Source organism: Hirundo rustica, chromosome 1 (assembly GCF_015227805.2).
Source record: "Hirundo rustica isolate bHirRus1 chromosome 1, bHirRus1.pri.v3, whole genome shotgun sequence".
Lineage (NCBI taxonomy): Eukaryota > Metazoa > Chordata > Aves > Passeriformes > Hirundinidae > Hirundo > Hirundo rustica.
In genome coordinates, this window is record NC_053450.1 from 62568727 (window position 1) to 62593198 (window position 24472).

The window sequence follows — 24472 nt, forward strand, 5'->3', positions numbered from 1 at the left end:
GCGCCGCGGGGCCGGGCCGCGCCGGGCCGGGCATGGCTGCGGGGGCGGCGGGGCCGGGCGGCGCCGAGCGCTACTTCACACGCTGGTACAAGCCAGGTACCCACGGGGGCCGGGCCGGGCCGGGGCGGGCTGGGGCGGCGGGGCCGTGACTCCTCTGTGTGCCCTTCTTGCAGACGTGAAGGGGCGGCCGTGCGAGGACTTCTGCGTGCTGCAGCACTCCAACAGGCGAGTGGCCGGCGGGAGTCGGGGTCCGCCTCTGCCGCCGGGCGATCGGGAGGCCTAGGGGTGCGCTCGCCCTGCGCCCGGAGGGAGCGGCGGTGGCTCCAGCAGCCGGGACGTGGACAGGGCTGGCCTGGGCACGGCACCGGGCGAGCCTGCGTCGTCCGGGAAGGTGGGAGGTCGGGAGAGCGACAAATCGGCCTCTCCGCCCTTTAATTGCTGCTCCAATGAGAAACGGTGAGGCTTGGCCTCTTCGCCCGTGACGGCCGCACACCCTCCTCGTACGGCTCAGCAGTGGCCGTGGTGCTGCCCTCGCTCCCTTGCACCCTCTCCTGCTGCAAGGGCCCCGTGCACCCTCCCTCGGGCTGCTCATGGAAAGACTGGACGTGGCGCTCAGAGCCATGCTCTGGTTGACACGGTGGTGTTCGGTCGTAGGCTGGACTCGATCTCAGAGGTCTTTTCGAACCTGATTGATTCTGTGATCATCAGTTGCAGAAGAACAACGTTCCAAAAGACCTTTCTGAAAGGACATTTTGAAGGAATCTGTTTAACCTGATTTAGAACTCCTTCAGTTTGAACAAACATTCAGCTTTTTCTAGGTAAAACTTTATTGGTTTTCTGTGTAGGCAAGATAGGAAAGTGTCTTGCTTCTGCTTGGATGTAGCTGGCTACCCAGTTATTTGGAGTAAATCAACTGGCACCTGATGTGGAGTCTCCTTCCATACATTACCTCCCCCTGCTGCAGCCTGTTAGGGCATCAGGAACATTTCTGGAGTGTTTAGTCCCAGAGGTAAGAACAGAACCTAACTACTGTCCACACAAAACCTGGCAGGGCCAGTGGCTCATGGGTTGAGGGAAGGCGAGGTAGCATTTGTGTTCCTGGTGAGTTGCCCACTCTAGGAATTCAGAGTAAAAGAAGGACATGCTTGCTACAGGGCAGTTTGGAGTTGGAACTTCTCTGTGGCTTTTTCCTGCAGTTCTTCCTCAATTCTTCCAAAAGGGAAACAGAGTACCTTGAAATAACAGGTGTGACAGTAACAGGAAAGGACACCCTTCCATTTGTACCGAATACTAAATATAAGGTTACTAATCTCAGGTGTCTGATGTAAACAATTGTTTAAATCCTATTGATTTGTTCAACTGCCTGTGAACACTGTTCTGCTACTTTGAATTCTGAAATATCAGGACCCTTGGATTCCACAGCAGCTTAGCCAGATGTTCTGTGAAGTATTTTAGCATTATTATCTATGTGGCTCAGTTTCTAGGCAGTGTAAAGTTGTCTCTTGAGTTTTTGTTTTGCGAGGTCTCAGCTCCATCAGTTAACAGCTCGAAGGAAATTTGTCACCTTCCCCTTAGAAGGAAGCTGGGGTGAAGGGAGGTGGCTTTGCTGCTAGGACACGCTGGATGCATTCACCAGGATCCAGCTCCCTCTTGTGGGAGCTGCGCAGCCAGAGCTCCCCAGGAGCATACAGCATCCACAGGGACACATCTGGTTCTGTGCCCTGGTCTTCTCTGCAATTACTTTTCTGTTGATTCTGGTGCTTGTTGTAGGTTTTACACTCTCAAACAGAATAGCTTCCAGTCTTCATTTACTGGCAAGTTCATGCTTGTGCAATAGGCATGGTTCTAGGCCAGGCAGGCCTAGTCTCTTCTTCAGCTGGGCTTTTCTCAAACTGTCCAGTGTCACGGTGAGAAATAACCCTCCTTTAGAAAAAAATGAAATTCAAGCAGCAAGTTAACTAACCAAAAGATTAATCAGCTGTAACTGTTCTCCACAAAGGGCCTTTAGCTGTTGAGAAACACTGCTTTGTGTTACATTTTGTACACAGAAAGAACACAGTGCTTTACTTGTCTTAACCTGAGTACCTACTTCAGCTACTGGCTGAAATGAACCAGCCATGCTCTCTTGGGGTACAACAGATAGCACTAGCTTATTTAAAAGCAGTGGTTCTGTTTCAGTAAGAAGTGTAGGGCTTTTGACAGTCCAGTCTGGTGTCTCAAAATGAAGCATTTCCTAGGGGGGTGGCTTTAGGTCAGAACGCCATTTTCATTCTGTTTCGTACAGCAGGTGTCAAACAAGATAGGCAGAGAAGGTTGTGGGACTTCTTAGAGCACAAAGGTGTGGTTTCTTACAACTACGGTGGAATAATTGTATTATTATTCTTTTTTTTTTTTTTTGCAGAATTTGTGTCATCACCTTGGCAGAAGCCCATCCCCTTCTTCAAAGTGGGAAAACAATTAAAAACATTAATTACCAAATCAGTGCCAACTGTAGCAGACTTCAGAATAAGGTCTCTGGGAAGTCAAAAAGGGTATGCCTTTTTGATTTCCTTAGTTTTCAGTTTAATCTCTCACACTGCGTGAGATCTTTCTGTCCTTTCTTGGATAGAAACGCAGCAGGTTACTTTTGTATTTCATTTGAAACCAGCCCCTCTGCACTTGAACAATGTAGACTTCCTCAAGGGGTCTGCCTGGCTCAAGAGGTCTGTCCCAGCCAGGGTCTTGCAGTGATCCTACAGCACTGGTGGTTTCCAGTGTTGCTCAAACCCACTCGCTTCTAGTAATTTTTTTGGTCGTATAGAAAGGGACATACACATCCCTAAAATAATAAAATTTTGTTTCCAAGAAGATGTAAAGGACTTGGGAGAGTACTGTTATTTTCAAGCAGATCTAGATGGCAGATGGGGCAGCTCAGTGTGGTGGGTTTTTGAAGGTGCAGTTTAACTTGCTTACACCATAATCAGTGGTGCTGTTCCTCTCCTCTGTCCCCTGACTCCAGTCTCCTCAAAATACAAGGGTGCTAGTCTGCAAGAATCTTAATTATGACTAAATCTCTAAGCTTGTAATGAGCTTCTTTTCAATTTGTGCACCTAACTAAGTTAGCATCTTCCCTTCCGTAGGGAAGCCCAGCTCTGGAACTTGGAATGACCTGTAAATATCACACATCCTTCCTTTTAGACATTGGTTGATGGTAATACTTTTAGAATCCCTGTGTAATTAAAACTAAGACATGTTTATTTATTTTCCAAATACAGGGAGCTCAGTTTTTAACAGAACTTGCCCCTCTGTGCAGGATATCTTCATCAGATGGAGAGGAATACACCATTTACAGGTAAGGTTTTTCCCATTTTTTTTCTCACCTTGTCATACCACACACATCTACAGAATCTGAACACTTTTGCAGTTGCATACGAGGGCGACTGATTGAAGTGAATGAGAACATCCTTAGTAATCCTGCTCTTCTGCAAGAAAAGGTAAGACATGTTCTTGTTCTTTATTTTTCAGCTTTTATTTCACTGCTAACTTCAGTCTTGCTTTTTAGCCATCAACGGAGGGGTACATTGCAGTGGTTCTACCCAAATTTGAAGAAAGCAAGAGTATAACTCAGGGACTTCTGACACAGAAGGAGTACGAGGAAGTTTTGCTGAAACGCCGCAGTTCTGCTTCATGAAATCAATTCTACACTTCCTGCCTGTGTTTGATACTAAATAAGTGACTTTTATTGTACACTGAGTTTTATAGTATTGAAAAGGCCCAGTGCCAGTTTTTAAAATTGGAACTAAATTCTTTGATTCATAAAAGAATAAACCAGTTCAAATAGTTTATATATTAAAATTATTGTAAAAACTTGCTGTAATTTTTTTCTTTTTCCTGAATTCTAGGACTACAGGTTTTTAAATAAGCTCAGAATGACATGTTGGAGATCATTTATGTTCCACAATCAGCTTTGCTTCTGCTTAATGCAAGCATAGTACATACAGAAAAATCATAGCATTTAGCTATCATGTAATTTAGCTAAACTAATACAATATGGAGTTTGACACAGGTGAATGGAAAATAAAAATGCAACAAAAGCCTATGTACAAAGAGCAGATAAAATTCAAAATACATATTTCAGACCAAGTTGTACTTTCGTAGTATCCTGAAGTCAAATAATGCCCTTTGTACAGAATTTTGTAATAATCACTATCTCTTTTCTTCAATTTTAAATGGCATAATGTCACATCTGCATAATACTTCAGTGGTTCTACAGGCAACTCCAATTCTGCTCAGTAAGTTTAAATAAAAAAGGAAGCAACAACTGCCATCTACAAATAGGGTGAAAGAAAAAGGGTTTGGGTTGAGGCTATTAATCACTTAGAAATATACTTTTTGTAGAGATGAATCGTGTCAAGATTAAAATGTAGGGGTGCAGCTATTGAAAGAGGGTTTTTTTTTTTCCCTAGCACTACTTCATTGCAGGTATAACTTGTAACTAAGGTAAGATTTCAGTGCTTCAGGCCACAGCCTTTCAGACTATATTCCTGATTCTGCTTTATCACATACATAGACTGAAATAGGCCAGAGAGGAGTTTACAGACTTCAACAGTAGTGTTACATACAGCAATGCAGCACAGGGGTCTTTACATCAAATGTCTATTAGCAGCATCTTTGGGTTGACACATCCAGTAAGACATTCATAAGCATTAATTACAAAATCGGTATCAATAGTGAGCATAGGAAAGGCATTCACATTATAAAAATACAGAGCATTTCAGCTAGCTGGTGTTTTAATGGCGAAGTAACGGGACATCTATTAGATGTGACAAAGGTCAACAGTTATATCAAATTAACCTGGCTTGACTTTCCACAAAAGAAAGCAGTATTGAAACTTCAGCAAGTGTTATTCTCAAATGGGAGTTTCTGCATTTCTCAGTGCTATGATTACTTGCTCTCTAAAAACGTCATGTTTGTTACATGATTTTCTAAAGACTTGATGCCAAATGTGTCCACTCTTCTTTCTGGAGTACGTGCATTTGTGCCAGTTCGTATTCTGTCTTCTTTCCATGGTGGAGCAGGCTTAAGACAACCATTTCCTGCTTTGTTCTGTGTATGTATATAAGAAAGATCTCTTAAAAACAAACCCAACCAACCAAACCCCAGAACTTTTAAATAGCGCAATTTAAACAAGTACTCACCTTTCTCAGTAATTTGCAGCAAAGTGGAAGAAGTTGACATAACAGAGTCATCACATTCCTTGTTTTCAGAATGCATGCATCAACCTAAACCAGACAATTAATAGTAGAGTAATACCACTCAATACTTGTGTTAGGCAGTTGTTTTTGGCATGAGATGGTTATCTGCTTTGAGCTGGGTTAAGTAATACTTGTCCATCTGAAATATCTCCTAATCAAATGGGTTTCCCTACATTTTTGAAAACCTCTGTATAGTATATGTAAAACAAGAGCATCCCTCCTGTTAAGCATGACTTGAGCTATGATGCAGACACATCCCAAGAGAACGAACTACTACTAATATTATATTAAACAGTAACAGAAGTCTCTTGGAAAGGAGCTCTTACAATCTAAGTATGAATCCATCACAATACTTCATGGTTTTCCTTTTGCTTTATGTCTTGCCAGCATGATTTAGAAAGCCATGCATCATCTAAGCCTTAGTTGGATGTTGCACTGAAAGTTATCTTAAATCTTAACACTCAGCACAGGCCACAAGTCTGGGCCCTCGAACATTAATTTGAGAACCTATTATTGCTATGTACTGATACATCACTGTATAAACAGTTCCCATTTAATATAGAGAGTGTAAAATAAACCACACAGTAGCCCCAAGGTGCTCAGTTTGGTTCTGAGTGGCTCGCACGCTTTAGCCAGTTTCACACCCTGCTGTAAAACTGAAACACCCTTCCCACAGCCAATTGGAAACAAACATCCAGGTGCATGGAAATGGTCTGGCTCACACTGATCACTGCTGACTCAGGGATACTGATCCCCTCTGACCTTCGCAGATCTACTTTTTGTGGTAAGAGTGATGAAACTTTCATGGCAGCTGTCTATGAAGTTATTTAGAGCAGATATGAATATTGGAAAAAAAAATCTGCGCAGTCCAGGGTAGACACTACCTACTGAGAACCAAATGTATTTCATGTAGTGGAGTTGGGGGTTTGGAATTTGGTACATTTATGTTAATCATCAGTAACAATAATACCAGTAATTATTACAGTGAGAAAAGTACATACTACCTTCATTAAAATTTGAAGTCCATACTGAGGTAGACTTAATTACAGTTCCTGTTTATCTGAATCGGAGTTCTAGTGGATTACAGTACTACTGCAACCTAGTTCCATATTTTAACTGGAGCATAAATTAGTAAATTACTTTATTTCAAAACAAAAATTGAGAAATATATATAATTTTTAGCTTACCTTTGTAAATGTAGCACTTTTACCCTGAGCAGAAGCTTTAGCTGTTATCTGGAGCTGCTTGCACATAGAGTTGAGTTTTTCAGCCTCCAACAGAAGCAAAGGCTTGTTGTCATGTACCTGGTACGTGGTCCAGGAAGACAAAATAATTCTGTTAAAGACTCCAACATTAATTTAAGGGAGAAGACAGCACAGGCAACTTCTAAGCAGTATCACTGATATCATAAGATACGTCACCTGATCAGAAAGAGCATGAAGAGCTGAAGCAAGCTTTGTGCCCTCTGTGGCAAAAATCTGAGAGGAGAAAGCATGTAACAAAATGAATCACAAAAGAAGGTAAGGCTCTTCCCCTTCTGTTTTAATAGTGTGCTTTTAAGTAAAAAGGTAGCAGGAAATACTTGTAATAATTGTATACATCTATAATTCACAAGTCAGCGATTTGGAGTGACTTCTGAAATAACGACCTGGACTACAAACTGCCATCCTCACAGATAAGCAGAGTTTAAAAGCTTTCCCTTTACATGTAACAAAACTTTCAACATCCAATTATTTTTTGCACTGTGGCAGCTCACAAATGTTCTGTGGGTAGATGACACCTGCCCTGTTTGTTTACTGTCCTTTCAAAGGTAACCATTATCCTGTTACACACAGGTATGCATCCTAGAAATAGCATCCCACATACCTTTATTTGGGCCCTCTGTTTGCATTGTACACATTTTTACATCTTCTTTCTTTCTCATGAAAACGCTGCTGCTCAGGCTAGGATTTACTATCTGTTAACGCTAGGGACTGAGCTGCGTGACACAACAAACACTACAAGTGTGCTGGAGTCCAGTGTACTTGCCATAATGCCAGTTTGCTATCCCTCCTCCCAGCTCGAATCTATCAATGTAATGATCATGTCTGAAGCATCTACTGGAACACTGGGAAGTTCACTTTCAGAATAAGCACCTGAGTCAGGCTGCTCAAAATCTACAGCTGCCTGTCAATTCATGATACACTGTACTTATGTGAAAGGAATCACACTGAAGTTCCTGTTTGGCTTCACTCAGAGTGTCTACATCCTATTTTGTTAAAAATACATTACCTCTGCCTGATGAAATAAATCTTGAGTAGTTTTCAGAAGTCCTTCTCCTCTGTGGGAAATAACAAAATCGAAAATACGCCATTTATAGACTGCAAATTATTTCGGTTGCTACTTAAAAAAACTATAGTCTCACCACTGAACATTTTACAGTTCACAGCAGTGAACTGTAAATATCAGTCTTTTAGAAGATACTAGACACAACAATAACTACCTACAATACACAAACATCTCAGTAGCTACAACACTGTTGGGGAATTCACAATGGCTCAGTTCTCATAAGCTGAACAATAGTAGAAATCCATTTCTCTGGCATACTGAGTATAATTGAACTAGTAGGGAACAAAAAAACCCCCAACTCCGGTAAAAAAATCCCCAAGCAAACCTAAATTCTTCAAGTAAGAAAGCTGACATTGCACAGGCAAGTTTCAGATAAACACTTCTCAGTACAGCAAGGATCAGTAATTCTCATCTACAGGTATATACTTGTGCTTTAATTCCCTTAATTTTCAAAGTATGAACATACTTCTTAAAATGTCTTCTGTACCCAAGAGACATTTAAATAGATGCCCTCCAACAAAACAGGTGTTTAGCCCTTTAAAAATAAAAGGGGAGGGTGTGTGTTTAAAATTAGGAGTTTTTAAACAGCTTAGAAACTTACAAAAATTTATAAAGCCTATGGAAAAAATCAAATTCCTTTCTAAATGGGTGCCATTTATTATGCTCTGAAAATGAATTTTGTTCTTTCTTATAAACACTGTTAATGCTCTTTTCCACATGCAGTGTAATTACCTGGTAAATAAATACATGGAGTAGGCCATACTTGACATGCCTTGCCCATGTTGCACAATCTCATTCTCCTGATCCTCCCATTTCTCTGTCTCAGAATCCACATCAGATGTTAGCAGATGCAATTCTAATCCAAGTTTTGCAATTTTCGCCTGTTCCTGTAAATGGTAACCATATTTATGGCACTTAAAAACACATTCCTCAGACAAGATAAAAATATGGAAGGAGTTTTTTTATTAAAATGATGGTATCTTACCTCAGTATCTAGTTTGACTGGCTTTAATGCTTTCAGATTTGCATTATGCTTCTGTTTCAAACAAAAAATAATATTTTTAAATAAAAAGAATTGGTAATCATTTTACTAGCAAATCTTAAAGAGGTAGCTCTATATTCAGAGAAAGACATTGCAGGAGAGTTCCAGAGGTTCAAACAAACTTCTCAGGAGAAACTGAGAACCTGTTCTGATTTGTTTGTCCTGAAAGGACAGGTGCAGATGCCCTGAAATTGCAAGGGAAAGACCTCTTCCACAGTTCTCAGTCTCCACTTCCTAATGGAATACCGTCTCTTCCCTTTACCCTGTAAATCCTCAATAATATCCAGGACTAGGCAGTCTTCAGCAGGTACTCCTGCACCGATTTTTCTCTTAGTGAAGGTACTGATATAACAAGGATGCTGATTTAGCTAATAGGAAGCTGATGTAAGCTACAACCCATACGAATGCTGGTGTGAGGAGGCAGCCCATTATTCCCTGTCACTCTGGGGAAGCAGCTGTAAACAAATACTGACAACTGTGATCTTTTAATGGCTTTCCTTATTTTATTTAAGTCATGAACTATCCAAAATATCAGTCTGGCTGCAAGCCAAATATTACTTCATATTAAACAGTAATTAGTGGTAGTGATGTGAGTGGACTACCTGGTAAGGTAGTGCTTGCCAATTGCATGACACACTTAGGCAGTAATTCATCATTTATTTAATAATTATTTGCTGTTCTTGGCTTCAATTTCGTATGCTAGTGCTACCACTGTGCAAAGACAGCCAAACCACCAGAAGTGGGAGGCAGAGTCCACATTCAGAAACCACAGGACTGCAGAGGAACAGTACAAAGTTGGTGTCATAACTTGGAGAGGTGTGAGGCACAGGAGGAAGCTGGATAATCTCAGTGCCCAACTGAGAGCCTTGTCTGAGATTCTGAAAAACCCTGAAAAAACCCTGCTGCTGTTCACTGGTGGGAGTACTTGGGCAAATTAGGCTCAGTAATGCCTGCAGGGGAAAAAATAACCAAGAAACACTGTTCATTGTGAACAGCATCAGAAATGAGATTTAGGCGCTATCTCCATTTCTCGCTTCAAGAATCTGAGCAAAATACTCATACTGAAGTTCGTAGTGCAATTTGGTGCTCAGTTTAGCTTTCTGCTATTTCTCTTTTCCCATCCAAAAAGGTTTAAATATTCTGAATCTTATGAATGTCTACCCAGATTAGACACTGCAATTCTGCCTATGTATTAGAAATGCTGATCTCATATTGAAACATTTAGCACAAAGGACTGATACTCCTAATTGTGATTTGACTATACTGCATGTTAGAAATGCAATTTCAGAAATGCTGTTTTTAAGGCAGTGTCTTAAAAGAGGAAAGGAAGACAAAACCAAATTAGATTTGTTTGTCAGCACTAACTTTGCTCTAGAAGGTATGGCAAATATTTAACCTGCAGAGTCAAGGGTATTCAAGAAAACCGGCACTGGCTACAAGAAGTAAGTTTTGCCATTCACAAATAACTAAAGAAAGCTCAGAAAGTTTTTGCAATTTTCTCCACTCTAGTGTTCAGTTGCAATGTTTGAATAGTACTGTTGTTAAAAGTCAGATCAGTAGATACATTATGCTGCTTTTAAAACATGATTCAACACTTCAAACTATAGAGAAAAAATATGCATTAAGTACACACACAAATCATCACTGCTGCTCCAGTCCTCATCTACAGCATGTCTAGGGTGACACTCATTACCAGCAAACAGCAATTAAACAGATGTAACAAAATCTGTGATCTAATTAGGTTGGCAGGAACAGTGCGGCCTCTGTGCAGGGACAGCGTGGGTGTCTGCCAGGCACAGCAGATCTGGGGTGGCAGCAGAGGGAAGAGAGGCTCTGCTGAGAGGAACAGCACCAGGAAGAGAGGCAGTTCCAAAGCAAAGAGCAAAGAAATTACTCTGTGAAGAAACTGGTGTCCTGAGGATGCAATCTGCATTTTCTGTCTACTTTCCAACTGTGCATTTGTAACTCCCCACAATGGTAAGTATCTTGCAAAACTCAAAAAGAAGGCAGCAACCTTTCAAACAGTAACAAAGCAGAACTGTTTAAATGCTCACTGCAAAATTTTTATTGAAGTGTTTTTAAAAACATATGAATCTATAAGTGGGACTCTGCAAACATTTAATCTCTAAATTATGAAGTCCAGAAGCTATGTATCTTAGTCAAACTGGTCAGGGACAGAAACCCTATCCAAAGTTTCAATATTTAGTTCCCTAACTGTGAAATTCACCCATGGTCATGCAGCCTAATATATTCTTTTTAAATCTGAAGATTGGATTTATAAAACTTCTTTAAAAATACTGGATTTATAAAGCTTTTCTCTTTTCATTATGGATCAGAAGTGGTATTGTGTTTGAAGCCGTAGAACTGCACAACAGAAGACATGGAGACAGAGGGCCATTTCAGACCCAAATTCCTCAACAGTACAGGTTAAGGAAAGAAAGAAACAAGCTCAAGCTTACTGTATTCTTTGGAGACCATTCTTTCCCTTTTTCCTGCCCATGGAAAGATTCAATTGATAGCAAGTGGATCAAATTACATGACACTTACAATGTTTAGGAGGCTTCCTACCACATAGATGCTCTCAGAAACAGTGCAATATAAATTATAATCAGCTAAGGATGTCAAATACCTTACACCTAAAAACTGGGTATTTGGTGTAACTTTTTTCTCTGCATCAAACACACTTAAGATCAAAGAAGGAAACAAGAACCCATTATTTAAAGAGGCTACAACAGGCTCGAACATGAACTCTTGTTCCAAGTAGGTTAACTCAGGCTACAATGTTATGTCTTGGTAGTATGATTTATTTTTTCTTTCAGTTTTCACTAAATTGCAGCATATTCCTACTGTTTAAATAGCAATAATGCACTTTTTATTATATAGCATGACAGTAGAGTATGTGGTAAAAAGCTAATGAACAGGAATTGACGTTTATGCACAATCAAAGTGATTAAAGCACATTACATAACTAGTTACATTGGTCTTCTGTCTATTATTCATTTAATAAACTGACAAATGTTGACATTTTACTGTCAGCCATCCAGTCAGGATGCATGTTACCAAGCTTTTGTTAGGCCCCCATCAAGCCATGACAGGGAAAGAAATCAAACAGATAATAGCAGATACAAAGTAAACACAACAAACCCAAAAGCAACTTACCCCTGGTCTCGGCAGTGATAGGTAGACACGCTTCTCTCCTATGAAGAACACACAGGTTTATACAAAATTTGTATGCAGATTTTAATCAGTGGGATCAAATGCCTTATTTCATCCTTCCTTAAATTACAGTACTATAAAAGCCAATTACTTACCTGCAATTCCTCCTCTCTGAATGCTGCAGAAGATCCTCTGTCTCCTGCTTTCAGAGACAGGCCAAGAGCTTTGTACTGCTCAGATTTTAGCAAGTGGCAATTAAGAAAGCTCTGAACATTTCCCTCAGTAACATTTCTAGTCCCCTGCATGTATTTCACAAGGAAGTAAAGCAACTCCCTCCAATGACTCAATAGCTACATGCACTTATTTTGTCACAAAATACAGAACATAAAATTGTTGCTCCATGTATGGCTTTCCTTGCATGGGTTGAATGGTCTGAAATTTGGCGTAGACAGTGACACCAGTGAGAAATACCTAGGCAGGTTTTCCTAAGTAATGCAAACAAAACTCTCATGTTGTACTGTGGTATACATATCCTATGTGTGCTGCATTTTATAAAGAAGGAAGTTCTACAGCATTTTACACGCTTACTGAATTGTTTCTTGTATTGCCAGGAGTCTACAACATTCCAAGTCTGAGCAAAACAAATTAAGAAAGAAATTTGGGTGTTACCTAAAAGTTGATAAGTACTTTTTTTCAAGAAGAAACAGTGCCTGGGCTAACTGCCCAAGAGTAGTTTCAATTACCAGAAGACATAATAGTCTATGAAGACTTGCACTTATTACAACAGATTCAGGAGAGTAAAGTCTGTGAAACCAAATTAAAATAAGTAAAAATTTTAAGAGTTACTAAGAAATTGGTAGTACCAAAAAACCCAGAAACAATCAAAAATACCCCACCCCACCAACTAAAACCCAAGGGCTACTACAATGGATGTCAGCACAGGTTTACAGAGAGAGGATGCATTGCAACAAAGGACAAACAAACCCCTCTACAATTGTTAATTCCTCCTCTTGTATCAGCTCTGAGACAAATTCCATTCTGAGTCCTCAGAAGACAGTTCTTTTGTGCATTGAGGATTTTTGAAAGCATGCCCTTTAGCTCCTGACACAACAGGAAGATCATAATCTCTGTGTCTAGGCAGCCGACTCCTAAAATTTTAGGACGCCAACAAGAGTACTTCAACCCTCTTGAAAAACACAGAAAATAGAATCTTTCTTTCTAAGATCACCTTTTCCTTCCCCTACACAGTTTTGCAAGAAATGAATGAGCTAACAGGGCACAAGCTGCATAACCATTTTTTTTTTCCAGAATGCAGAGTTATTTGGATATTAATTGCCCAAACATGTATCCAAGCAAGATTTTTCCCTAAAGACTGATACAGATTATGAGAAGTCATTTACAACATCCTATACATCAAAACATCAGCTAAAGGGCATGTAAGAAAGCAGCTAAGACATGTCAAGAACAAAAGCGAACTTCCAATTTTAAATGCTGCAGCATAAAAAAATCTCCTTGGAGCTATGTAAAAACTTTTTGTGCCTTGTTAAGGAGTTCAAACACAAAAAGCTTCAACATGACAAATGGAATAAAAATTCTCACTGCAATGGCACAGTACTTGCACACACAAGGCAGGCATTCAGAATTACAGAAACCAAATTAAAAGTGGTGGCAAACAAGAAAATAAAAATTGCCTTTGCTCTTCTAGTAATTCCCATTATTTGGCTTAGCAAGATTTAGTCGCTCACCATATTCAAAAAGAAGAAAGATCTAACTATTTCTTGGAACATTTTAAAAATCCCTAAAGACCACAAAATACTGACACAAAAACCCCACTTTACTGGACACACAGATACCAGACCTTTCAAAAGAGCAGATCAACTCAGGTCAGAGATAATCCGACTTAATCAGAAAATACTTAATTCCATCAGTGTAATCACAGAACTTTTATTCCATTAACAGAATATACATCTACAGTTTTTTAGGTATTTAATTTCCTTAATTTGTCTATCAGATCTTTGCTCTTAAATCAAGAGGCTTTTTTTACCACATAATGGTCTTTTTATTTGACTCTGCCTTTGTTTTTCATAATGTGTTTTCTTAAACATGTTTTTCCTTTTTTTACTTAATTTTCATTATTTCATTCTCTTTGTCTTCCTATTTTCTGCTTTCTACTAGTTCCAATCCTGTTCTTCCCTCCATAATATCCCTATTTCAGCTTTTAATTCCCACTTTTGATGTCACTTCTTCTCTGAGAGTATGGCAGCATGCCTGCTTCACTCTTCTTTCTAGAATTTCATCTTCCTAATTCTGAAATTCCGATCTGTATCACCTAGTCATCACACTACAGCCTTTCAAAAACCTCATGGTCATTCAACTCCTCTCAAATCAAGTGCACAAAACAGAAAAGGAGGACAGAAAAGTATGTTATCTTCAGAAACCATTCTTTCACTTCTGACCCAAGTTACAAGGGTGCAAGTCAGATTATCTATTTACATTCTTCTCTACCATGTTCAAATGAAAACAATAGAAAAAAGGGACTGGCTGACATCCAAGCCAGCAGCTTGGATTGATGAAAGGTACTTTTGTTGGTGGTTCATCTCAAAGTGCAAGAGCCTCAGAGTTAAGCATCAAATAGAAATGAACCAAACCATCCCATGCCTGGCAGAAGCCACCCTCTCAAGAAGCCTGTCACCTTCCTCATCCCAGCCTGGACAGACCAACAATGTGTGGAGAAGAGGCCTCCTCACCGCTGGATTAAAAAGTGGTTTAGGATTGAGCAAAAGAAGGACAACTCTACCTTGCTGCACAGTTCTGCACAGCACAGGAATATTTCCAAAATACAAATGAGGGTTACTGGGCTGTGGTGTACTCACCAACCTCCCCCACCTCATCGTACCTGTGAATCCTGCCCCCCTAGAGAAGCCCTTTTTAATTTGGGCATGTTCTGGTACAGCTTCATTAAAATTGAGTAAAATATTGCTTCACTTTCAGCTAAATCCAGCTCCTCCCATGTGTATTTGGAACCTCAGCATGAGAAATACCTCATTTTATGCTATGAAAAAAACACTGGGTAAAGAGCTATGCAATCGCTTGTGAAAATAAAGAAATGAGTATAAACAATGTGAATCTAGTGTAATCAGAAAAATGCTTCTTTTATTTGATGTGTCCAGCACATTTAGTCACCATTCAATTTTTGCATCTTAAGCTGTATTCTGAACTCTCTAACAAAGCCAAACATTTAAATCGGTAGTACAAAAATACAAGTTTTTAAACTGAGGAGGAAAAAAAAATATACCTCTTACTGTAATTCTATCTCTTGTTACATACAGTCACAATTTTACTAGGAATAAAGCACTTGATACATTTTAGTCTGTAAAATAAAGACACTTCTACCAACCTCAACATTAAGACAAGTATCATGAATTACGAGAAGAATAAAGTCTTATCAAATATTGTGAAACTCCACTGTGTTTGGAGGCAAAAGTTTTGTGAATGCCACTCCTATAACTTCTGAGCAAGTAAATATGTTAGTTTCATTTATTTAATGGATCACCAGTTGTGTTTTCTCAGAGAATGAAAATGGTGGAAGTGGCAAAGTAACTTCAGAGTTATTTTCTGGTAGAAAAAAGGTGGGGTTTTTTGGGTGAGATTTTTCCCCTCCTTTTTTCTTTTTAATGACAAGAGACACTCTTAAGTCCAACTAGAGAAAACAAGCAGACAAAACCAGAAGAGCCCACAATACAGAGGAAAACTTTGTAGAAGACAGGTGGATATAAGAGACCAAATTACTTCTAAGGACATGATTGGTGGCTACTATGCAACAGTCCACATTCAGATGAAAGTCTCTTACTAGGCTGGGCCATGTGACTAGGAAAATGGAGATTTCTTAACAGTGTTTGGGCAATACAAGATCTAATGCACCCAAGCCCACAGAGAGAACACAAGCTATGGTCAGTATCTTACCAGTGGTGGTATCTGAACATTTTATGCTGAAAGAAGGACTGAGGAAATGAAAGACACTAACAAGAACATACTTGTGTGGTTATGCCAAACAAGAGAAGTCCTCACTGCATCACTCACGATGGCCTCCAACCTGCTCAGCAACACCTACCCACTCTCCTTTCCCTCCTTCAAGCAAGGACATTGGGAGGCCCTTGTGAAATAATGCTTCAAAGAAAGTGGAAAATACCTCTTATGGAAAATGTGGTATCTGCCACCAGTAGCCCCAAGAGAAAGTTATTAACCACAGAAGAGGCTGGGCATCTGACATCAAGAACAATTTGTTTGGAGAGCCAAGGATAAGCTTTGCTGTGGCTGCATGATTCTCACCCTATTATTTTTAAATACAGTAATATCCATATGTATGCACCCACACAGATAGATATAAATAGATAAAAAGGTTATCATTCAACCTTGCTAGGCCATTGTATGAATATGAAAAAAATCAGATACTGCATCATCAGCCCTAAAGATCCTGAATTTATTCTAACACATTAATAGTAGCATAATACCACAATTTAAGTTTTATTTTATAAAATATTCTCTTTAAGTAAAGAGAGTATGACCCTGGCTCCCAAAACAAACAAACAAAGATCTGCTGAAAGTGAAAAGGAGCATGAACTGATTGCTGCACATATTTATGTGGTATTCCAGACCCAGGCAGAAGAACAGCTGGGATAACAATCACGTTTCCCTCAAAAGTCTCGGACTGCCAATAACCTGCAGTGCACACAATTCTTGTAAACCTACTCAGAATTTCGACCTACGTTTTCCTTTTACAAGTCTTGAGGCTCAGGCACACACTCATTCACCAACCAGCAGCAACAATTTAAGATAGTACACCCCGTGATTGGTTGCTGCTGTGCTCAAAATACTGGCAGTAAAGAACTGCTTACACAAAAAATCAAAAACAGAAAGTTAAACTACAAAATAAAGTCTGAAAATGAAAGAGGTCTCAATAGCAAGACAAAGTAACATATCATCGATAAAGTGTCATCTAACCTGAATAAGGATTTACTTTTTCTGTATTTTGGACACAAAAAATTAAGTGCCCGTATTTAGCTAAATCTAAGCTTTTGAACCTGAGCAATTTTCTTAAAAATACAAGACATTCAGTATTATTATATATTACATTCTATCTGTATGCAATTATACCTTAAAAGACTGAAACAAACACATTATCTCTAAGAAGTATGACAGGCTGCACTAAAGACATAATCTGAAAGAAAATTATGCGGTATAAAAATTAAAACCAAAATGCTTTCCATTTTAAAGGTAAATTACCCTATGCTAAAAGTAGACACAGATTTTTTTTTTTTTTTTCTCCCTTAAGACAGCAAGCTTTTCTTCTACATGTTGTACAAATACCAATAAACTTACCAACCAGAGAAAATATCCCAAGATTGTGCAGAGTCGTCAGAAATTCCATCCAGGAGAAAGGACAGCAGTTTAAAAATCAAATAACTACATTCACTACATTATGAAGTGAATACAAGGCAACTGACAGTATAGAATACATACGTATATATGTATTTTCCATAAATACAGGACATTAATTAAACATATCACAATTCAAGTTGTAGCTTGCCTGTCATGAATTGATGATATGTCCTAGATAAAACAAAAGGTGGGGTAAAGTCCTACACCCCTTGTATTTGGACACTGCTGGCAAAGAGCTATGTCTAACAGCTTCTTTTGTGTCCTTTGAACAGTTCCATTTGATTTTGCTAGAACTAATCCCAGTGCAGAAAATCAAACATAGCTAATCTTACATAAATCAGGCCTTTAAATATTTTGCTGCTTTTATTTGAAAAACCAATAAGCAGCCTGATTTGACATCTATACAAACCAAATATTTGTGTATTACTCCCTAGATCCCATGGGATGTGGAACTGTTTACTGCACTCCACTCTTAAGAAAACTGAATTTCCTAAAACACACTTAAAATTCTTAGATTTGAAGTTACATTTTTCTATTTCTGCACAGCATTCTTACCTCTTCTTCCTTCAAACACGTCATTGATTTCTCTTAACAACAAAGACATGTCACTCAGTTGAGACTCCCAGGCCTCGCAGAACACCTCAAGATTTTCTTTTGCGATTTTGCTAGATGGATGTAATGCCAGGGTTTCTGCAGCAGAAATTATCTGGACAAAGAACAAAGCGTTTGCTATTGCAAGTCCTAGTACACAGTGTTCCACATGAATTCACAAATGCCTCCACAGGCAAAACATAAAATTAAACTGCTACTATTGCATCTCTGTATTCATCTGACATTTGCAGGCTTGATCTTTCTTGTGCATTCTTTTAGCTACCACCCAGCATTAGAAAAAAATTCCTTCTTAGAAATGAATGCTTTGAACAGGTAAACAATAGGCCTCCTAAAAATTCACACAAGTAATTTTTGATTTATGTGTAGCAGAAGAGGCCAGTTAAAAGCTGAACATACCTGTGGGCCAGTGACCTGAAAGGTATCTTCTGCATGTATGCAAGTAATCTCAAGGGGCTCAGTTCCAGACACATGTCTCAATAAGCGACACATCTGAATTATTGGAAAAGATACAAAAATAGTTGTAAAAAATGTACATTTAGTAGTACTGAGAAAAGGTACACATACAAAAATATACACAAACACCAAGTTATTGACTGCCCTTTCAAAAATTTACTGCGGACTGTACAGCTGGGTGCTTCTCAGGGAGAATTAAAATAAAAATGAGGCTAAATCCTGACTTGAAAGATGGAAAACCACTGAGAAAAAGGGAAGTCTTAATAACTGTATTAAAGTGGAACAAAAACGATCTCACATATTTATGACTGAATAAAACTGAACGTAAACACACACACAGAGAACCTGGAAAAACTGTAGCATAAATAATTTTAGCAGAACAGGCTTATTCAGCAATTAGCAACCATGTGGAAAATTTTTGCTTTCATGATCCAGGAGACTGAATTATCTTTGAGCAAATCAGCATCAAATTAGTTTAGGGGAGTAATACAGTTTCTTTTTTTTTTTTTTTTTTTCAGGAAGATTAAGAGTGAACCTTGGGTTGAGAAGGAGCACAGAAGTTTTTAGATCAAAAGGAATTTGTAAGACAGAGACAGCATGTATGAAACTTATTGCACTGTCTGTTATCAGACATGCTGTAAGGTCTCACACACAAGCACTATTTAACCTCGTGGTTATGCCTGGAAAAAAAAAAATTAGCGTCTACCTGGAACACTAAATCACCACAGATCAAGGGGGCATTAGCGCTGAAGTTAAGAATTCAAAGCATTGTTTTGCCAGTCCTGGAAGTTCAGGGGTCCTGCTTCTGCATATTCATATTTCTGGGAGGAATGTTCCAGCCCCATGTATCATCATTTTTTAGAAATGAGTATTAGATACCATGCAAGTGCAGCTTCTGGCATCACCATATTTCAGATCAAGTGATTTATATTTGTATGTCTCCTGCTGGCATAGGAACCTCTGCCTGTCTGTGAGAGAAAGAGCAACAAGGTACACGTGGCTGACATCTCCTCCACACACTGCTTTTTCATAAAGGAGGAAGATTTTCAGTGGCCCTTTTGACTGATCTTCAAAAAATCAAACTCACTGTGTCCAGAAATTTAACCATGTTGCTCCAGCATTCTTGTATGCCTGGATTCAGCTATTGCTGGATGCCTGCTGCTTGAAAGAAATGGGTTATCATTTCCTCTTGGATCTAGAAACTTACTTTTTTTATTAATATTTTCGGCCAAATGTCTACAAACAGATTGAGTCTAGATTCGTGAGGAGAATTGGGCACAAATGTAAATCCCTTCTACAACACTTGCATGCCACAGTGACATCTCTGGGGCAGATCCTGACAAGAACAATATAAAATTCAACAACATGCTAGGAAAATAAAATAAAGTTACAAAAACACAGACCAAAGCCTTCCTAAAGAACAGATTGATGCAAATACAGCCATTCATTTTCGAAGTGTCCTATACAATGAAAGCATCTGTGCACTTACCTCAACAAGCTGTTCTTTCTGCTCTGATAGTTTGCAAGTATATTCTGCTACAGCTTCAAGATTTCCTTCTACTCCTGTGATTTTTAATGCTTTGAGAACCATATGATCCGTATGGTATTTCAGAAGATCTGCTGCCAGAGATGTTGCTGCACTGTGGACCTTGAGTGGCATTAAAAGAAGAAGAGATAATCCATGGAATGGAAAAAAAAAGGTCTATCCAGTACCAAGTCAAACAAGAGTAAGAGACAGCTTAATTTTTTTAAGAAGAAAAAAAATTTACTGCCATGAAAGCTCATATACAGCTTGCCTATTATCTGGAGTTTTTATTTCTTCAATTACTATTCAAAGAACAGAGATAAAGTCCACTACAATAGAAAAAAAGCCAAAATAAAAAGCTAAAAAAACTCCCCCCACAAACAAGAAAAATCAACTCCACATATGGGGAGAAACAAAAGACCAGCTGGGTGAAATGAGGCTATGAAGTTATCACACTGCTGCTTTCTGATTATGTTACAGTTGGGGAAAAACCAATTGCATCAATCTGTGGGTCATCAAGTTCAGCATGCACAATGGCCATTACACTTCTCTTAAAGAACACACATTGAACTGTGTGAATCAGACTGAACCCCCACAAAACTGAATTTATAACATATTAGAAATTAGAATTATCAGTAACACAAAGAAAAGCTTGAATATACTTAGCTTGTGACACAGCCTTAGGAAAGTATAAAGCACCTTGTTTGAGAAGCCTCAAACAATTTCCCTACACTTCCAACAAGCAAGGAAAAGCTTCTCATTTAAACACATCCCTAAATCCAGACACATACTCAGAAACTGCTGTGAAGGACTCAGGCTGACAACAGCCATCAGTGACAGCTGCTGCTAATTCTAGTAACTAGCCACTAGGTTACCTGCACCCTGCAATCAGCCCCATCTTAGGAACATTGGTAAAACCAAAACAGCAACCTCCCCAGAAACAGCAGGGTATGCTCATGTGACTATTTTAAGTCTTGTAATACTGCACTTACTTTGCTAGACACTACAGAACAAACTTGGTGTTCAAGAGGAAGTATTCTTCCAGCTCTAATGAATGCAATGAGCTTGGAACTCACTCCGTAAAGAAGAGTGTTTACTGGAATGGTATGTTGGGGTTTTTAATTCACTGGACTCCATTTTTACACCTTTTTCTCTGGCAGTACTTCCTGTGCATCCAGAATTAACTTCTTCTGGATTTGTTTTTTAATTTCACAAAAGGCAAGACAACTGAATTATTGCCTTGAAACCTGCTGCAATTAGAGTGGGAAAAACCAGCTATGACAACCTGTTATAAACTATTTATATAACCTTGCTCACATGGCCTTAAAAATAAGCACAAATCACTAATCCCAGAAATTAAGTCATCTCTGGAGAAAGAATATCTGAAAGGCTTGTAATGGTGGACTAGAAACTGGCAAATCTCATTTATATGTAGACTACGTAGAGATCACCTTTTCATTAGAGATTCTTTTCATCCTGATCCAAAATAGAAATATACTTCTACTTAATGCTGTCTCTGATCATTAGCAGTAAAATCATCTCAAGAAAGGAATACAACTTCTGCTTCTTCTATAAAAAGACAGAGATGGGTGATAACTACTTTAACAAGGCTGTCTTTTGTTCTCAACCACTCAGGCTACCAAAAACATTTTAATTAGTCACAATATTTGAATTTAACCAGTAGAAATCCTAGTTGCTGACTGATAACACTGCAGCACCCCAAGTCATACTGACAGGAGAGCCTTCAGCCACGTACAGAAGCATGGCCACTCACTCTGGAATAAATTCAATCACTACACAGAGAATTACAAAAGCATCATCATTCTCTGAATTTCCTTCTAAGAGCATGAATCCTTTCTTTCACACAACATATTCCAGCCACTTGTGGCTTGATGATCTATGCAATTAAATAATCACATCCTAATTTGAGTGGGAACTCTTCCACCTCATTCAGCACCTGGGAACAACATTACTCAAACAGGATAATCTCATCATTAAAGCACTGTGAAGTGCTCACATTCCAAAGTGAATGCCACTTTGGAAAAGCTCTGCTACCCATTTCCTCCATAATGGTGACCAAATTACAAACCAGCACATAATCAAAGTGCAAAAATTAGGTATCCTCCACTTTCTGGAGTCCAATGCTCTGCCTAACAGCAGAAGTGCAACTGAACTGAAACAGATGGAAAGCACTGTTCAAATCTTCAGGACAGCTGCAGGTACTATAGTCAGAGGACAAAATTTCTCATTTTGCCTATGGTAGAAAAGGGGAGCACGATTTTCTCAGCAGTAGAGGTTTTCCATTTACAGCAGCTGACAGCTCAGCTTAAGCAAGTTTACCACACTCCTCTAGTATCTTTGCACTGCTCTGTGTTGAAACTCTCACTGTTCTTAATCTTCCTTTCTCCATCTGTTTAAAAGAACAGCAATTTAAAGCAGTTGAAAAGATAGCAGAATGATGTGCAAATATTTAGGAAGCTGCCGGAAGCCAGATCCTGTATGTGTGTCAGTTCTGTGGAACAGACAAGGCAGCAATGCTATCCTTAATAGGAAGAGTGAATACCCTGAGCAGCAAGTGCAGTTCATCCCATGTAGCAAATGAGGCAGCTATTCCATGTGCGTATGCAAGCTGACCTCAGCATAGTTGCACTTAGGAAAAGAATAATGATTTACCACAGACAAATAAACAGCTGCCAACTGCTGAGAAAAAAAGTCCTGAGTATAAGGCACTGTCATAACATATTTCTACTAAGGAAATCAATAGGACAGGTTAAATACAAATACACTGCAAATATAGTTCATTAATTTAGGTGCACACCAGAAGAAAATGTATTTACAAACAGTGATATATGCATCCCCAAGGGAAGTCTGCCCTTACATTTAAAATAATGATTACACACATAGTACTTACTTCCTTCCAAACACTTATTTTTTGTGGATTAGCAATGAGTCTATGCAGCCAACAGATTTCTAATCAGTAAGGACAACGATGATGTGGCTAGCTCCATGATGTAATTCTGATTTGGTTACTCTTGTCTATAAACAGACTGTCTTCTTAGGCACAAGTTCCCATTTTACAGCCTCACATACAAAAAATAAGAAATTCAAGCTTTTTGCTTTATTTTGCTTACCTCTCTTTTAAGATCATTCATGCACTGGCACATTTTTAAAATGGCTACTTCCAAGTCTTCCATGAGATCCTTTGTCTTTTGGTTTTGCTACAAACAAAAGAAAGAAACCAACAAGACATTACACAAAAAACCCAGCAAACCCCACCTTCACATCCTATGTCATTAGCTCAAGAAGCTTTAGAAGACAGCCTGTTCTTTCTAGAGTAAATACTTTCACTTGTGCAGCCTGTGTATATTCTACTTCAAAAATTCTTTAATAGAAACATTTATCAACAAATTCAATCTAAAACCAATAGTGATGCAATCTGATTGACTGCTTGCGTTCAACAGGAATTTATTCTTAAACCTCATTGAGCCTTTTTCTGGAAAAAGGTTTCCTTGACATCTGCCAGAAATCTTCTACCTGATCATCCTAAAGTAAAACAAGCATTTAAGGTATTATTTTAATACAAACACCCTTTTAAAATAAAGCGGTACCTAAAATTTTATACCAAATATTCTATATTGAATTATAAAATGATTCTTCAGAACATTCACTTTGCAATGAAGCTGTTGAGCTGAAACCAAAAATCCACCTCAGTGAGCTGTTACTATTTTTTCTGTTACTGTGTCTTTAGTCACAACTAGGCTGGGTTATTTATTAATGAAAATACTTAATGCATAAGCACACATGTGCATGCCCAAGTATTTTCACAGATCATATATATGCATAATCTTGTACTAGGCTCTTGTTTCTATCTCTTGAAATGTAGCCTATAAATTATTTAGAGGTGATTACTTTCCACCAGTAATAGAGCTTAGAAATAACCAAGTGTCCTGGTTTTGGCTGGGATAGATTCATTTTCTTTATAAACGTGGCATGCTGCTACATTGGATATGTGATAAAAGCAGTGCTGACAACATGGTGTCAGTTATTGCTGAGCAGTGTTTGCACAGCTGCCTACCAGGGGTAGCCACCAACACCAAGCTAAACACAGCTTTAGCTCCAATAGTTAAAGGGAGTCTATGCAATTAATATTCTACATGTGTCTTGTTTGTCATAACAATATTCTGTATTATCAGTAAGATTTATATGCCCTTCAAACACTACTGCAGTAAAAACATGTGACTGCAGTACCTGATTCAAAGAGGAGAAAAGGAACAAAAATGTTTTCTCTTAAGAAATATACTCAGTTAAGTAAATATCCTATACCAGGACACATCTGCCGTATTTCAGAGTGCTGATAAGACTTCATGCTATACATATCCCCAGGAGCAAGACTGAAAGCAAGTCACCATCAAAACCAGAAACAATTTTCCATCTCTTCTTTCACTTCCCCTTTTGCATGTATCCTCTATCTTTTTCGAGGAACAAGTAAGATAAATGATAGAGGCAGACTTAACATGCTTCTGGAAAAGCTACTATCATTTACATCATGCAAAAAAGGACAAACAAAAATAGCCTGTTTTATTGTTTCTCTTCTCTCTCCATAATAGTAAAAAAAAAAGGTCAATTTTTACAATGTTTCATTGTCCCATAGTTTTATTGTTTCCAATATTCCATTGAAAAGAA

At 38.7% G+C, this 24472-nt stretch overlaps 2 protein-coding genes across 2 annotated transcripts in view; one reads left to right on the top strand and one right to left on the bottom strand.

Moving 5' to 3' along the window:
- The first annotated feature begins 18 nt into the window (after window positions 1–18).
- Window positions 19–3680, top strand: ABITRAM (actin binding transcription modulator). Its single transcript, XM_040056533.2, has 6 exons — window positions 19–96; window positions 174–225; window positions 2402–2531; window positions 3255–3331; window positions 3404–3473; window positions 3542–3680. The coding sequence occupies exons 1-6, from the start codon at window positions 33–35 to the stop codon at window positions 3668–3670; spliced, it is 522 nt and encodes a 173-aa protein (XP_039912467.1). The 5' UTR covers window positions 19–32; the 3' UTR covers window positions 3671–3680.
- Window positions 3212–24472, bottom strand: part of CTNNAL1 (catenin alpha like 1) — a 57954-nt gene continuing 36693 nt past the window's right edge. The window contains exons 8-19 of the mRNA XM_040056520.2: window positions 22921–23007; window positions 19754–19912; window positions 18208–18300; window positions 17755–17905; window positions 11764–11801; window positions 8548–8598; window positions 8295–8449; window positions 7506–7554; window positions 6656–6712; window positions 6422–6538; window positions 5178–5261; window positions 3212–5085 (exon numbers count right to left, since the gene is read on the bottom strand). Coding sequence (XP_039912454.1) covers window positions 4924–5085; window positions 5178–5261; window positions 6422–6538; window positions 6656–6712; window positions 7506–7554; window positions 8295–8449; window positions 8548–8598; window positions 11764–11801; window positions 17755–17905; window positions 18208–18300; window positions 19754–19912; window positions 22921–23007 — 1203 coding nt within the window. The 3' untranslated portion in view covers window positions 3212–4923. The remainder of the gene's footprint in view (window positions 5086–5177; window positions 5262–6421; window positions 6539–6655; window positions 6713–7505; window positions 7555–8294; window positions 8450–8547; window positions 8599–11763; window positions 11802–17754; window positions 17906–18207; window positions 18301–19753; window positions 19913–22920; window positions 23008–24472) is intronic.

Excerpts from the sequence above, each read along its gene's own strand:
- ABITRAM (XM_040056533.2), top strand. The coding sequence starts at position 33 with ATGGCTGCGGGGGCGGCGGGGCCGGGCGGCGCCGAGCGCTACTTCACA. Across the intron at positions 97-173 it reads CACACGCTGGTACAAGCCAG|ACGTGAAGGGGCGGCCGTGC; the intron begins GTACCCACGGGG and ends CCCTTCTTGCAG. Across the intron at positions 3,332-3,403 it reads GAGGAATACACCATTTACAG|TTGCATACGAGGGCGACTGA; the intron begins GTAAGGTTTTTC and ends ACACTTTTGCAG.